The 14,673-nt window shown below is 52.6% G+C and overlaps 1 protein-coding gene across 1 annotated transcript; it reads right to left on the bottom strand.

Moving 5' to 3' along the window:
• Positions 1-7,249: 7,249 nt before the first annotated feature.
• Positions 7,250-11,571, bottom strand: LOC120498393 (somatotropin). The gene is made up of 5 exons (XM_039701050.1): positions 11,537-11,571; positions 10,509-10,672; positions 9,555-9,671; positions 9,046-9,207; positions 7,250-7,501 (listed from the first exon to the last, which is right to left on the bottom strand). Exons 1-5 carry the CDS (start codon positions 11,544-11,546, stop codon positions 7,301-7,303), a joined length of 654 nt encoding a protein of 217 aa, XP_039556984.1. The 5' UTR covers positions 11,547-11,571; the 3' UTR covers positions 7,250-7,300.
• Between the last annotated feature and the right edge of the window lie 3,102 nt (positions 11,572-14,673).

The raw sequence follows: 14,673 nt of genomic DNA, 5'->3' as shown, positions 1-14,673 counted from the left end.
GGTGAGCGAGTCTTCCTTCTCCATCACTCGGACACCAGTGCAGCAGTGGTGTACTTGATCACATTTGTGGTTTTCCTGGTTTTCTTCGTCTTGGTTCTGCTGATACTGAAGTGTGTCTTCCACATAAGTCACTATCTTGTTTGACAAACAGCTGTCTGTCTTGTAGCTGGAGTGCCCAGGTGACGAGCCCCATGTGACACTGCAGATGCCCCTGCATGTGTTGGGTGCCCCAGGAGAAGTTTTTCCAGGCCTGAAGCTTGTGGCAGCATCCTCAGTACTCAGCTCAGCAGGGTCCAGCCTGCCTGGGGGGAGCTTGTCCTGCCTTCTGTCCCAGCTCTCCCCAGCTTTGCTTTGCTCTCCTGCCTTCAGCCACACAGCAATGAGAGCTTTCACCCTCTCTCCTGTTTGGCAGAAAATTACAGGACAACTGATGTTGCAAATCTCCCATTTTCCTTCCCAAGAAGTGCACCCGACAGAGTGAACGTGTCTCCCAGCCTAGCCACACCAGAAAATTGTGGCTGAGAAGGTAAGTCCTGCCCATGCCACCAAGAGTCTTTCCTGTGCAGAGCAGCTCCTCCTGGAGCCCCGCAGCCACGCAGGTGCCGCTGCCCAGGACTCCTCGGGCCGTGTTTCCGACACGTCGCGTTTGGGGGAGCCCTGGGAAAGCGGCTCCTGAGCGCTGGGCACGGCTAGGGGCTCCCAGCCCAAGCAGCCCTTCCCACGCCGGCGCTGGGATGGATGTCTTGGGCCCCGGGGCGCTCCCAAATCTCTGTGAGCACGAGCAGTCTCCTCTGCTGATGGCTCTGCCCTATTGTTCCCCGCTCCCTCCCCACAGTGGCTGCTGAAGAACTCACTCCCATCCTCTCCAGCTGCCTTTTGCATGCAGGGCTCATTCCCTGGATTGCCAGCCATTGCCACCCCTGCTGGGGCTCCCCATCTTCCTTGGGCTCAGCTGACACACCCCAGAGCAGGGAGAGGTGCTGGTACCTGCTGCAGCCCTCCCTGGCCAAACCTCCCTGCTTAGGGAGCGGGAGCAGGGACCTCTGGCCATGGGATGTCCAGAAGCCTTTTTGTCCCCGTTCACCTCGCTCACTGCATTGCTTTGCAGCGTTGGCAATGCCCTTTCCCGACTGCTCCAGTGGCTGCTTCCCAGACAGGGCAGAGCACAGGCAGTGGTGCAGGCGGAGCTGCCGCCCCTCAGGCTGCCCGCGCTTCCCGCCATTGGCGCTGCGGCTCCCTCAGGCTCTGCCGGCGGCCATCCCGCCTGTGCCCGGCTTTCGGGAAGCTGCCCGCGCTCTCCCGGCGCCAGGCTGTCTTGTGTGTTTTAAACACGTCGCATTTCCAGGAGCCCCGGGAGAAGAACTCTCGATGGAGAGCTCTGGGCCCGCCAGGGAAATCCTTTTTTGGGCAACCGTCTTCCTTGTCTCAGCTGAAATGACCCCGAGCAGGGATAGCACCTCCTGCAGCCCTCTATGGCCGAACCTCTTTGCTTATTTTCCTCGGTATTTCGATGAAAGATGTACGCTAGTGTCTTTACAAATAATTTGTTGGGTTGAAAGTATGGTTGTTAGTGTCTTTGAAAAGGGTCCTAACCTCTCTGCTGTGATCTTCAAGCAGGTGGGTTTGTTGCAGAGCCCAGACAGCTTGGTTCCTAAGATAGACAAGGCTCTGCACAAGGCTCAGTTTCTGAACTTTGGGATAAAACAATAGGTTCAATGTGGGATATGTGGTAGGCACTTCGCGAAGGCTGCGTCTCAGGGTTCGCTGTTGTTTGTCTCTGCCCCGATACAGGAAAAGGTGGTTCCAGGTGGTCGCACAGTGAAGGACGAGTCTGGACTCTCAGGTTTTCTGTCTTCAATCTTGTTTATTAATTCTTATCTGCAATATTTTCTCTCTGCCCAGCTGAGGTCCGCTCAGCAGGACAGCCAAGTGCACTCTCCCCCACCCACGGGACAGTTGTGTCTTTTATAGTAAAAATTACATCTATCATATTTACCTTTAATTCCTAATACTTTTCACCCTTCTTGACAAGTGTACCTTCACCATGAACCAATCCAAAAGTGCCAACATCACCACAGAAAATGGAAGACATTAAGAAGAAAGAAGAACCCAGGACCACGCCCTGAATCCTCCATCTTGTCTTCATGACCCCCCTGTACCTAAATTCTAAAATTTTTACTTCACCTTGCAAACACACTATTCACACTCTAAATCTTTCCATTTCCTCATACACAGATGTTTCATCTCTAGATGGATCAAAGTCAAGCCACCAAACACTTTTGGCAACGTTCCAGGATCTCCGAGCCCCCCAAGGGTTCTCTCGGCGACTCTGGACATTCAGAGTGATGTGTTGAGTTCCCACAGCTGCACCTTCCCATTACCTTAGACAGTGGGGACAGGAAGAGGGCATCGTGTGGCTGGGAGTTTGGCACAAAAGGGTGGCTGAGTCCTCTGATACCCCCAGAGAGAAAACCCCGCAGGCGTGCGCCCCGGTGGACTCTCTCTCTTTATTCAAATAAAGTTGAAGGACTCCTCTGTCTTCTTTTTGGGTGTAAACCTCTGTCATTTGTGGATTTTCGTGACATTTTTCAGGTTGTCTGTAAAACTGCAACAGAGATGGAGAAAAAACAAGTACAGGGAGGGAGAGGGTGCAGAGCAGGTAAGAGCAGGGAGCAGATGCCAGTTCTGCTCCTCTGCGTGCACCACCTGCCCTTCCTCACTCTCCAAATCCTTCCCTTCCATGGCAGTTTCCAGGGTTTACCTCAGCGAAGCTGAATTGCTGTTGGTTCAAAACATCATTGATGTCCTTACTCAAAAAGAAGAATTGCAGAAACAAATGCAGAAAGAGAACACAGATGTCTCCCAGGAAGAGATACAATGTGAAGAACTTGAGTGAGGGGAAGAGGACAGATGCCCACACTTCTTCTCCAGCTCCTGCAACTATATAGGCATTGCCAAAACTTTCCTTTGATTCTAATCCCTGACTGTTATTCCCTTATCTATTTCCTTGGATCCCAGTTCTTGCCTTGGAGGCTATTTCCTTCCTGATATTTCTTTGACTCTCATTGAATGTTACTTCCTTCACAGTTCTTTCCTTGGAGGCTATTTCCTAATAAATTCTGGTTTTGTTCAGCAAGAGTGTCCTGTGAGTGGGGAGAAATATTTGTGTATGTTTCAGGGCTGTGCCCATGTTTTTGTGTGTATGTGTGTGTGCTTGTGTGTCTGGTGCCAGAAGCTGGACTCACTTTTGACCTGGCAAGGATTAAACCCCTGGGATGGAGCTGGTGGATCAAACCCCACTGATGATGAAAACCCCCTTGAGCTACAGTTTTCCTTGTTACTCCCCTTTTTGCTGATGTATTTGTAAAAGCAGTTTACAAAAACTCTCTCTTGCTGAGTTGTTTAGCTTGAACAAAAGGAGGCTCAGGGGTGACCTTCTGGCTCTCCCTGACATGAGGGGCTGCCTGGAGTGCAGTTGGGCTCAGAGAGCAGGGACAGGAGGAGAGAAATGGCCTTGAGTTGTGCCAGAGAGGTTTAGGCTGGCCTTTAGGAAGAATTTCTTCACAGAAGCATTAAACATTGGAATAGACTGCTCAAGTGGTGGAGTCCTGTCTGATGAGGTGCTTGAGACACGGCTGGCTGTGGCACTCAGTGCTCTGGGCGGGGGAACAATGTGGGGATGGACACAGGTTGGACTCGATGATCTGTGAGGGCTTTTCCGACCCCATTAACTCTGTGATTCTGTTACCATGGCTGGAGCCTGCCCTGCCCCAGCTGCTCAGTCCTCTGCCAGGGCCTCCCCACCCTCACAGTGAGGAATTCCTTCTCAATATCCCATCTAACCCTGGGGAAGCCACTCCCCGTCATCCTGTCCCTCCAGCCCTTGTCCCAAATCCCTCTCCAAATCTCCTGGAGCTCCTTGAGGCCCTGGAAGGGACTCTGAGCATTCCCTGGAGCTTCTCCTCTCCAGATGAACACCCCCAGCTCCTCCAGGCTGGCTCCAGAGTGGAGGGGCTCCAGCCCTCAGAGCAGCTCCATGGCCTCCTCTGCGCTCACTCCAGCAGCTCCACGTCCTTCCTGTGTTGGGGACCCCAGGGCTGGAGGCAGCTCTGCAGGTGGGGTCTCACCTGAGCAGGGCAGAATTCCCCCCTCACCCTCTGGTCACACTGCTGAGGATGGTGAAAATTTCATATTTTGATGCATTTATAAGCCAATAGGATATAGAAATTGCCCCAGCAGGGATTTACCTTCACAGAGGCCAGGTTCCCTGGTCACTCCCTTATGAATCACCACATCTTCCCACTTGGAGTCCTCCAAGCCCTGTGTCCAGACCCTGGATTTTGCTTTACCTTTACCTTTGTGGTTCAAGTTCAGCCACAGCCAGGTGATTTCTCCTGTGGCAAATCACCCTTTTGCTCTCTGTATTGTTAAACAGGCTACATTTCTCTCATTTCAAGAGAGATCTCACATCATTCCTGTGGCTCATCCCCGAGCTTTTCTTTTCGCAAAGCGAGGTCAAAATACCTGGGCAGGAGTTTGTTATGAAATAAGATACCCCCTTCTCTTCATGATTTGGTGAGCTTGGTGCCCTTTCCCATTGCTTGATCTGCCTCAGATGTTCATTCATTACCAGGTTACAAAATCTTATTTTATTTAATGGAAAACATGTTTGAAAGTAGAAAGAACCTTTGTTTTACGTAATGTTAATGCCCCAACTACTTGGGGTTCAACAGCTGTGGTTCACAAGGCTCTTGTGGCTCAACACATTTATTACAAGACTTATTTTTTTTCATCTTAGGGAAATACTTTCCCTGTGCCTGTGCAAATGAGTCCCACAGCTACTCCTGCTGGTAAGACACCTTCCACCTCCAGTTCTCTCAGAGCAACTCTGGGCTTTACATGGGTTCCTGCAGGGAGGGTTCATTCCTTTTGTTGTTCTGGAAGTGCTGCCCACATCTGATACTCTGTCTAAATAATCCTGCAGCTCTGCTGGTTCCAGATATAGCTGACCTCAATAAGCTGACAGGAAAACACCTCATTTCCAAAACCAGCATTTATTTTGGGGCTTAATTTTAGAAGCATTTAGGTTTATTGCCCATTTCTGTTGCTGTTACGTATTTGGAGGAGAAGCAGACATTGGATGTGACGCACATGGTGTCTCATAACATGAAACTCTCATCCCTAATAAAACACTGCAAAACTTTTGGAAATTATGAAGACAGAGCTGCTTTAATTCAGTGGCATCATTAAAACTGAGATCAAATAAAACGTCTTCTTTGAGGTCAAACTGTTCCAAAGACAATTCATTGGCCTGGGAGAGAATTCAAGTGTAAATTCTTCTCTACAACGTGTTTTAGTTTCGTCCCTATGCACATATTTTTGTCATATATAAGGGGCAGCTTCCCCAGAATTTACCACTTGGAAATGTTTCTGCTTTGGGAGGACTGACTGACATCATGAGGCAATGAGCCAGGACACCCAGCCACTCTCACCCCAAGTAAGTCCTTCCAACTCCCGTCTGTTCCCCTTTCCATCGGGCTGGACGGTGCCTTGTGGAGGGCAGGTTCTGAATTCCCTCCCACCCTGTCCCAAGGGAAGTGGGCGGGCAGGGAGCTGGGGGATGGTTCTGCAGGAGCAGAGCTTTCTGTTTGACTCTGCTGCTCCCCTCCCTTGGGGACCTGACTGGTCAGGTCAGCTCTCTGTGGCTTTGGAAGGGGGTGGAGAGCAGGGCCTGCAAGGGGGAGTGTGGAGACACAGCAAACCAGCAGAAATCCCATCTTCTCAACTGACAAACAAAAAAATCTGATGGGTATTGGTTGTGTCACACCCTAAACTGCTGGGGTTTTGCTGCTGCTCTTCAGTAAGGATCCATGCCCAGGGACAGCAGGTGACTCATTGTCACCACAGGGAACAGGGTGTCACAAGGGTGGGCAGACACTGCTCCAGGCAAACTGCAGGAGGAGTCAGAGCCACGGAATAGCCTGAGCTGGGAGCGACCCCCAGGGATCGTCCAGTCCCTCCCCTGGCCCCACACACCCCAACAATTCCACCCTGGGCATCCCTGGGAGCTCTGGCAGCCTGGGGACAGGGATCATTCCCTGGGGAGCCTGGGCAGTGTCCAGGGCTGGCTCATGGCAGGAGCAGCTCCAGAGAAGCCAAGGCCACCCTGGACTTGGCTCCTTTCAAGCAGACAAGAAAATTCAAATCCTCCTTTTTGTGGGACAAATGGAAGCTCATCAGGATCTCAGGAAATGGCACCACAAGGACAAGTGGTGATGGAGCTGAGCATTGGGAATGAGTTAAAACAACCGAGGGGATTTGGGGACACCTCTGTGTGCCCTCATTTCAGCTGCTTCAATAACAAAGCATGACCCTGCAGGGCCAGGGCTTCCCTTGCTGTCAGCTTTTCCTTTGCCATGACATTTGTGTTGAGAAGTGCCTGCACCTGCTGAGGTGAGTGGGCTCTGGGCACAAAACTGAGCCTCCCCAGGGAAGCTGTGGTGTTCCCAAATGCAGGACAGGAAAATCCTCTGCTCAGGGCTTGTGCCAAGGCTGGCACCAGCACCCACCTCGTGAGCACCACCAACCAAGACCACCTTGGACTCAGCACCTTCCAAATTCACCCCCTAGCCCCACCCTCCTCAGACCCCAAATCCACCTTCCCAGCCTCAAATCTGCCTCTCAGTCCCAAATCTACCTCCAAATTCCTCCCAAGCCACAAATTCACTCCCCTCAGTCCCAACTCTGCCCCAACCCTAAATCCAAGCCCTAATTCATCCTTCCAGCCCCAAATTCACCCCCAGCCCCAAATTGCTGTTCAACCCCAGATCCACTCCCCAATCCACCCTCACAGCCCCAAATCCTTATCCTCCAGCTCCAAATCCACCACCCAGTCCCAAATCTACCCCTAAATCTCCCCCAAAGCCACAAATCCACCCCCCTCAGTCCCAGTTGTGCTCCACCCCATATCCACCCTGTACCCCCAAGTCTATCCCCAAATCCAACCTCCCAGCACCAAATTCTCATCCCCGGTCCCAACTCCACCCCAAATTCCCCCCAGCTCCAAATTCAAGCAAATTCTCAGACCTAAATCCCCCCTCCCCAGCCCCAAATCCTCATTCTCCAACCCAAAATACACCTTCCAGCCCCAAACCCTCCCCTGCCAGCCCCAAGTCGCACCTCCCCCATGGCATCTCGTCCCTTCCAGCCCCCCGAACATCCCGTGCTCCCCAAAAGCCAGACTCGTGTCGGCAGTAGCGGGTTTTATTCTCCACTTTCTTCTCCGAGGAGCGGGGCAGGCTCAGAGGGCGCAGCTCCCCTCTCCGTAGCGCCGGCACCTCATCACCTTCAAGTAGGTCTCCACCTTGTGCAGGTCCTTTTTGAAGCACGACAGCAGCCCGTAGTTCTTGACCAGCGCGTCCTCGCCGCGCAGGTGGAGCTCGAATTTGTCGTAGGTGGGTTTGAGCACCTGCGGACCCCGCGGGCTCCGCTCCTCCAGCTCCTGCGGGACAACGGGGACATTCCGGGAGACGCGGAGCCGGGCAGGGGCGTCTCCCAGGGACAAGCCTCCTGCCGAGCTCTGGGACAGGTCAGGGGGATTCCCCCCCGCTCTTAAATGGGATTTCAGATGTGGTTTTAGGTGCGTGGCAGGACGCGCAGGTGGAGGTGGTGCCGCGGGGTGATGCCACACTGAGCGTGCCAGGGACACACACGGGGCTGCAGGGAGGCAGGAGTGTCCTGGGGGGGCTTAAAGTAAAGGGAAAATCACAGAGAAATTCTGCAGCCCCTCCAGCCAAAGGGATGGGGAACTGCACAAATAATTCTCTCTTCCCCAACCTTCCCAAAGCTCTGATCCAGCCCCACATCTCCATCTGGAGATCTGTACTCAGCCACTCCCCCTGCTGTGCTCAGCATCAAAATGGTTTTGGTGAAATAAAAAGTGTCATAAATTGGTGAAAAAGGAATATTTGTTTCATTTCTGTGTGTGGCTCCCCAGTGCCCAAACACATATAGAATGCAGAGCAAAATCTGCAGTGGTCCTGACTCCTTTGCCTCACTCCAGCACAGAAGCTGTGTGTGCTCACAGGGCCTGACTCGCAGAGTTATTTAACTGCTAGAAGATGTAAATAATAGCCCAGACTAATTTCTCACAGCTACAGCTTCAGGGTGATACTGGCAGATAAACTTCTAGAATAAGCATAACTGAAGTGTGTCCTGGCAGATAATGGGTGATTTAATTTAAAACAACAAACCCAAAATTAAGAAGACTTTAAAGGGGCTTTAAAAGAGAGGGAGAGTGACATGGAGAAATGGTTTTAAATTAAAGGAAGGGACATTCAGGTAAAGTCTCAGGAAGGAATTCATCCCTTTGAGGGTGAAGAGTCCCTGGCACAGGGTGCCCAGAGCAGCTGGGGTTGCCCCTGGATCCCTGGCAGTGCCCAAGGCCAGGTTGGACATTGGGGCTTGGAGCAGCCTGGGACAGTGGGAGGTGTCCCTGCCATGGCAGGGGCGGCACTGGATGGGCTTTAAGGTCTCTTCCCACCAAAACCATTCTGGGATTCTCTGGCAAGATCTTCCTTGGAGAGAACACCCTCCAGCTCTCAGCTTGGAGTGTTGTGTTCATGGAAGAGGGAAACATCAGAGCGAATCCTTCCCTGCACAAAAATATGTTTGTAAAATGTTGTGAGGCTTCTAACCTTGCAAAATTTGCCTGTTTCAAAGTGCTTTTCCTGGAGATACAAGAAACATTGTGCTGCTATTTGTCCGATGTTGGGAATTCCTTGGTGCTGGGCTTGGAAAGATTTTGGATTGGCATGTTGTGATTCCTGGTGGAATCTGCTCCCTGAGGGGTTGTGGCAACACCTGTCCTGTGTTCTTACCCTCCTCAGTGGTGGGACCTGTGCACTGGGGGTCATGATCTTGTTGTCTAAAGGGAAGCAAAGGATGCCCTGTGGAATTCAGGGAGATTTCTCGTGGTCTGTGGATCCCTGAAAGTTCCCCGTGCCTGGAAGATCTCTGTTATTCCAGAGTCATGCTGGGACTTACCCTCATGAGAGCTTGGATCCCTTCTTCCAGGTCCTTTAGCTTTTCATACACCCTGTCTGAGGTGCCAAAAACCAAGTTGTTTGTGAACACCTTGCTCAGGTACTGCACTGGGGTCAGCCAGGACTGGATGAGAACCAGGGAAAAACGGAGAAGCTCCATGTCCTGAAATTGAGGCAGGAAAGGGTCAAAGCTGAGTTGGTGTGGTGTTTGGTGGAGTGTCCTGCAACCTCTGGAACAGCCTGGAGTGGCCCAGAGAGAGACACTGCCCCTGCAGCTCCAGTTTGCAGGCTGAGGGCACCACACAGCCCCAGGTCCTGTGCAGACAGCAGTGTTCTCATGCTGGAGCTGGGAATATGATTTATGGTGTAACCCAGAACAGTCTGCAGGGTTTAAACAGCAAAGAAGAGAGAGGAGGGTGAAAACACCAAAGGTCTCACAGGTGGAAACCCTCTGATCTTGCAGTGGAAACTCTACAGACAGGTCTGTGCCTGCCCCAGGTCAGAACTCACCGATTTCTGCTGGGCATCCTCCTTCCCCGTGGGAGCAGGGATGGTTTCTGAGTAGCAGTAGGCTACCTGGGAATTTTTGTTGGTGTGCCTTTGGTCCTCTGGGATGTAGCTGCGTTCCTGTGGAGACATCCCAGATACACTCAGGTCTGCTGCCCATGGGCTGGAGAAGAGCACTGAGAATTCCCAAGCTGTCCTGCATGGTTCCTCTTTGCAAGGAATAAATGGGAGACAGGAGGTGCCTCTGGAGAGGGTGGAGAGCTGGGAAACAGGAGTTTGTGTGTTGGCACAACAGCTGCCCTGAAGATCTCCCTCTCCCTAGGGCAAGGGGCTGCTCTTCAATAAGGGCCAGTTGTGCCCAGGGCAGTAGGTGACTCAGTGTCACCAGAGGGAACAGGGTGTCACAAGGGTGGCAGACACTGCCCCAGGAAGGGGAGGAACAGAACACACCTGGAACAGGTTCTCCCAAGGAGGAGATGATCCCCAGAGACAGCCTGTACCAAAGAGACAGCCTCTGCCAAAGGGACATCCTATGCCAAAGGGACAGCCTGTGCCAAAGGGACATCCTATGCCAAAGGGACAGTGTGTGCCAAAGAGACAGCCTGTGCCAAAGGGACAGCCTGTGCCAGCTCCTGGGTAGCAGCAGACACTTGCTGGGTTTAAGCACCCAGACCCTCCCAGGGACAAAGGTGACACAGAAATCCTTCAAAATATCTGTGCCACCTCCCAGCTACTCCTGTGCAGGGGCCTGGACACAGGTGGAAATGGCCCCAAGGAGGCATCAGAGAGGTGACAGTGTCCAGGCTGGTGGGACACAACCTGCCCTATTCTGTTAAGGTTCCTTCTCCTCCCTGAGAGCTGGCAAAGACACCAACAGCTGGGAATTCTCTGGGAAGTTTTACAGTCCTGGAGCCATCAAGGAAACACCAGGAGGTGCCCTTAGGCCACAGCACTCACAAACTCCTTGTAGGTCTCGGCAGCCAGGAGGTGAAGGTGCTGAGCCCTCAGCACTGCGTTGGCAAACAGGCTGGACAGGGGCATGGCCGGGAAGGTGGCAGCTGTCTGTGGCCACTGCAGTCCCAGGGTGATCACAGCAATGGCCAGAGGAGAGAGCCAGGACCCTGCAAAGTGGAGAGGAAGGTGTTGGGAGTCCTTGGGGACTGTGCTGAGGAGGAGGTGGCACCTGGGAATTCATTCCCAGCTTGTTCTGCCTGTGCTGGATCCACGCTCACCTTCCGTGGTGCCCTGTTGGACACTGGATGGGCTCAGCCCTCCCTGAAATTGAGGGAGACCCTTTCACTGGACCTGCCCTTGGGGCTGGGGCTGCTCCCAGTGAGACCAGCAGCATCTTCCTGGCTGGAATTGTGGTTGCTCCATGAAAACTAAGGGGTGTCCCTGTGGTTTTCCCTGACATAGTCATGTTTTCCCCTAGGCCTTGTCCCTGCTCTCACTGGTGGCATCACCTATGCTGTGACCAGCTGCTTTTGGTCCCTGGGTCACACCTTTAGGATTTGTTGATTTTGGTCAAGCCTAAAGGTTTTCAGCCCATGACATCCAACACAAATGTCCACCTGTGCTCACACAGACCACAAAGCTCATCTGAAACAAAGACCCTTAGGAGGAGGAATGCCCTGGAGTGTGTAGGACTTGGGCATTATTAGACATCATCCTCATCCCTGTCTGAAGTTTGGAATATGAGTTTTATTATCCCTGACAACATTTATGGTAATAGTACCTATTACAACTGGATTGATCTTGTTTTTTAAGTTCACAACACTCTCCTTGCCCACTTTAGGTTAAAGATTAGTGAATTACAGTTACACTTCAGGGAAAGGTTTTCTTTTTCATGGATTTAGAAATTGACAAATTTTAATTTAGGAATGGTAAGGAGTGTGTGTAGCCCACCACAGAACCACCCCATCATCATCTCCTGTCACCCTACACACCCAACACTGGAAATCCTTTAAAACCAAAAGAAAATGTACCTGGAGCCATTTCTGCTGGTGAGTTGCTCAGGTGTGGCTTGGTTGGGAATGTTTCCTTCTTTCACCTGGTGAAGGAAACTGTGGAGCCCCCCCTTATATAGTAGGGGGTCTGTTTAAAATGGATCTGTGTGTCCATGATCACAACAACAGCTCTGCACCTTCCCCCTGCATAAATGCATAGGTGTTCATGGTGATGCTACCTCATCCCAGGCATTTTCACAGGTGTGCAGCTTGGGGAGCTTTGTTTGCCTCAGGATGAGACCAGTGATCCATGATTTCACCATATTCTCCTGTTTATTGCAATTAAAAGTTTCCTCATCACAGCAAGACCCAAATCAGATTGAGGTGAGATTGGTTGTGTTCTGATGTTCCTGCCTGGCTCTGCAGCTTTGGCCCACAGGGCTGACCACCCTGGGACATTTCTGGCTTAAAGCAAGAAGAGGTTTAGGTTGGGTATTAAGGAAAAGTTCTTCCTGAAAGGGGTGTCCAGCCCTGGCACAGCTGCCCAGGGCAGTGATGGAGTCCCCATCCCTGGAGGGCTTTAAAGCTGTGTGGATGTGGCACTTGGGGACATGGGTTAGTGGTGGCCTTAGCTGGAGGAATGGTTGGACTGATGATCTTAGAAACCTTTTCCAACCTAAAGGATTCATAATTCTGTGATGTTTTCCTCTCTTTGTTTGTGGGGATAGAGCTGGCTGGACGTTGTCAGATGAATCCTATTTCTGCCAATTGCTTCCAATTTCTCCCAAAATGTCAAAAGTTCAGCAAACACTTTTGCTGAGCTGGTTTGTCACAGGTGTGACAAGGAGCTGTCCTGCCCTGGTGCTGATTTGGAATCCAACCTGCCCACTGCAAATCCAGAGCTCTGGGAGCTTTCTCTGATCCTCAGCTGGACAAGGCTGTGGGAAAACCTGGTCATGAGCATCTTCCTGCTCCTGCCTGAGATGCAAACGTGAAATACCATGGGATTAAGGAGAGGAATGGTGGGGAAAGGAGGTAGGAGGGGTCAGAAGAAGAGATGGAGAAGGGAATCAGAGAATCATGGAGTAGTTTGGGTTGAAAGAGACCTTAAAGCCCATCCAGTGCCATCCCTGGGATGGGAACATCTCCCCCTGTCCCAGGCTGCTCCAAGCCCTGTCCAGCCTGGCCTTGAAGAAGAGAGGACACAGCCCACCCATCCCTGCTTTTGAGCAGCTTGGATGGGCAGCTCCAGGGGGTATTTAAAGGACTTTAATCCCACATAAAGCCCCTGTTGCCCCAAATCAAACTGGTTTGGCCTTTGCTGTTCAGGGGGTGTCCTGTGTCCGGAGGTGATTTGGCTCGCCCAGGCCCCCGTTTGCTGTGTGTGGCTCTGGTTTCCAGCAGCAGCATCACCCCCGGAGCCGCTGGAGCTGCGGGAGTAGGGAGAGGAGAGCTGCTCGATAAACATGAGTGAGAGCAGGGCTGTTCCGAGAAGCCCCCGGGTGTTGCTGCTGGAGACGCGGTGGTGTCACAGGGAAATGTCAGTCCCGGCAGCAGAGGGAACAGCGGGTCCTGCCGCTATCAGGTGTCCCGTCACCCCACAGCGGCAACATCTGGGCGTGTTTTTATGTTTTATACTCCAGCTCGTGTTTAAATCCGTCAGGGCTGAGCCGAGCCGCAGCTGCCCAGCCCAGCCCAGCCCTGGATGACGCCGCAGTGTCACTGCAGCTCCCGCGCCCTGCGCAGCTCTGGGTCACAGCCGTGCTAAACCCGCACGGTCCGGCACGGCGGGGCCGGGCTGAGCCGGGACAGGCTCCCCCCGGCTGGCTTTGTCCTGGCACGGAGGGCTCCCCCAGGCTGGCTTTATCCCGGCACGGAGGGCTCCCCCAGGCTGGCTTTGTCCCGGCACGGAGGGCTCCCCCGGGCTGGCTTTGTCCCGGCACGGCGGGGCCGGGCTGAGCCGGGCCAGGCTCCCCCGGGCTGGATTTGTCCCGGCACGGAGGGCTCCCCCGGGCTGGCTTTGTCCCGGCACGGCGGGTCCCCCGGGCTGGCTTTGTCCCCGGCGCTGTCTCGCAGTAAATGAGGCAGAAGCGGCGCATGACGAGCGCCGGGCCGGGCACAGCCGCGGTTGCATAATCGGCTCCCAAACCTCAGCCGGGCCATTTTCTGGCTCTGCAATTCCTGCATTCCCAACCCACAGCATCCCATCTAAAGCAGCGTCACATTCCATGATTTCCGGATTCTTTGGAAAAGAAAAAAAAAAAAACAAAAAAAACAAAACTCCATTCTCTTCAGGGTGGCTCCGTGTCCACCCACCTTTCCCTGAGCTCTTAAACAAGTGAAACAGCTTTTCCTGGGTGTGCTCCAGGGGTCCTGGTGATCCCCAGCCCGGGGAATCCTGACCGAGGAGCTGCTGCTGAGCCACAGCCCAGCTCTGCAGAAGGTTTGGGGTGTGGGGGATTATCTCTCTGAACTCACTGGTCCAAGGAGAAATTCCATGTCAGATTTATGGGGATTATTTACCAGAGCTGGAACTGCTGGGTTTCACTGAACTCCTGTGAAAAGATGAGGCTGAACCCCCAGGTTCAGCTCCCCAGGCAACCCCAGCTGTCTGCCTGGGCATCCCGATGGAAAACAGGGATTTCCCCTGCCTACTGTTACCTGGAAGGAGGTTGTAGCCAGGTGGGGGTCAGTCCCTTCTCCCAAGAACAAGAGGAAACAGCCTCAAGCTGTGCCAGGGGAGGTTTAGATTGGATATTAGGGAAAATTCCTTTACTGAATGGGTTGTCCAGCCCTGGCACAGCTGCCCAGGGCAGTGGTGGAGTCCCCATCCCTGGAAGGGCTTAAAAGCTGTGTGGATGTGGCACTTGGGGACAGGGGCTAGTGGTGGCCTTGGCAGTGCTGGGGGACACAATGATCCTAGACGGTTTTTCCAACCTGTGTGATTCCATGATTCAATGACAGAAATCAGGACAAAATACAGAGCCTGGCCTGTACAGACGGATATATTTATTTACATTAAATGTGTTATAAACACAGACCACTCTCAGTATAGAATGAAATAAACCCCCATCTCCAAGCTTCTTAGAAACTACTCCAAGCATTTCAAATAAACCAACAACACTACAGAAATATTTATTTACTTATGGCATTTTAAAGGAAGCCAAATCCCTGGG

The sequence above is a fragment of the Passer montanus genome, unplaced genomic scaffold (assembly GCF_014805655.1).
Source record: "Passer montanus isolate IOZ18808 unplaced genomic scaffold, ASM1480565v1 scaffold148, whole genome shotgun sequence".
Classification (NCBI taxonomy): domain Eukaryota; kingdom Metazoa; phylum Chordata; class Aves; order Passeriformes; family Passeridae; genus Passer; species Passer montanus.
This window is presented reverse-complemented; position numbering and strand designations above follow the sequence as displayed.

Excerpts from the sequence above, each read along its gene's own strand:
- LOC120498393 (XM_039701050.1), bottom strand. Across the intron at positions 9,672-10,508 it reads CCGAGACCTACAAGGAGTTT|GAACGCAGCTACATCCCAGA; the intron begins GTGAGTGCTGTG and ends ATGTCTCCACAG. Across the intron at positions 9,208-9,554 it reads AGGATGCCCAGCAGAAATCG|GACATGGAGCTTCTCCGTTT; the intron begins GTGAGTTCTGAC and ends CCTCAATTTCAG.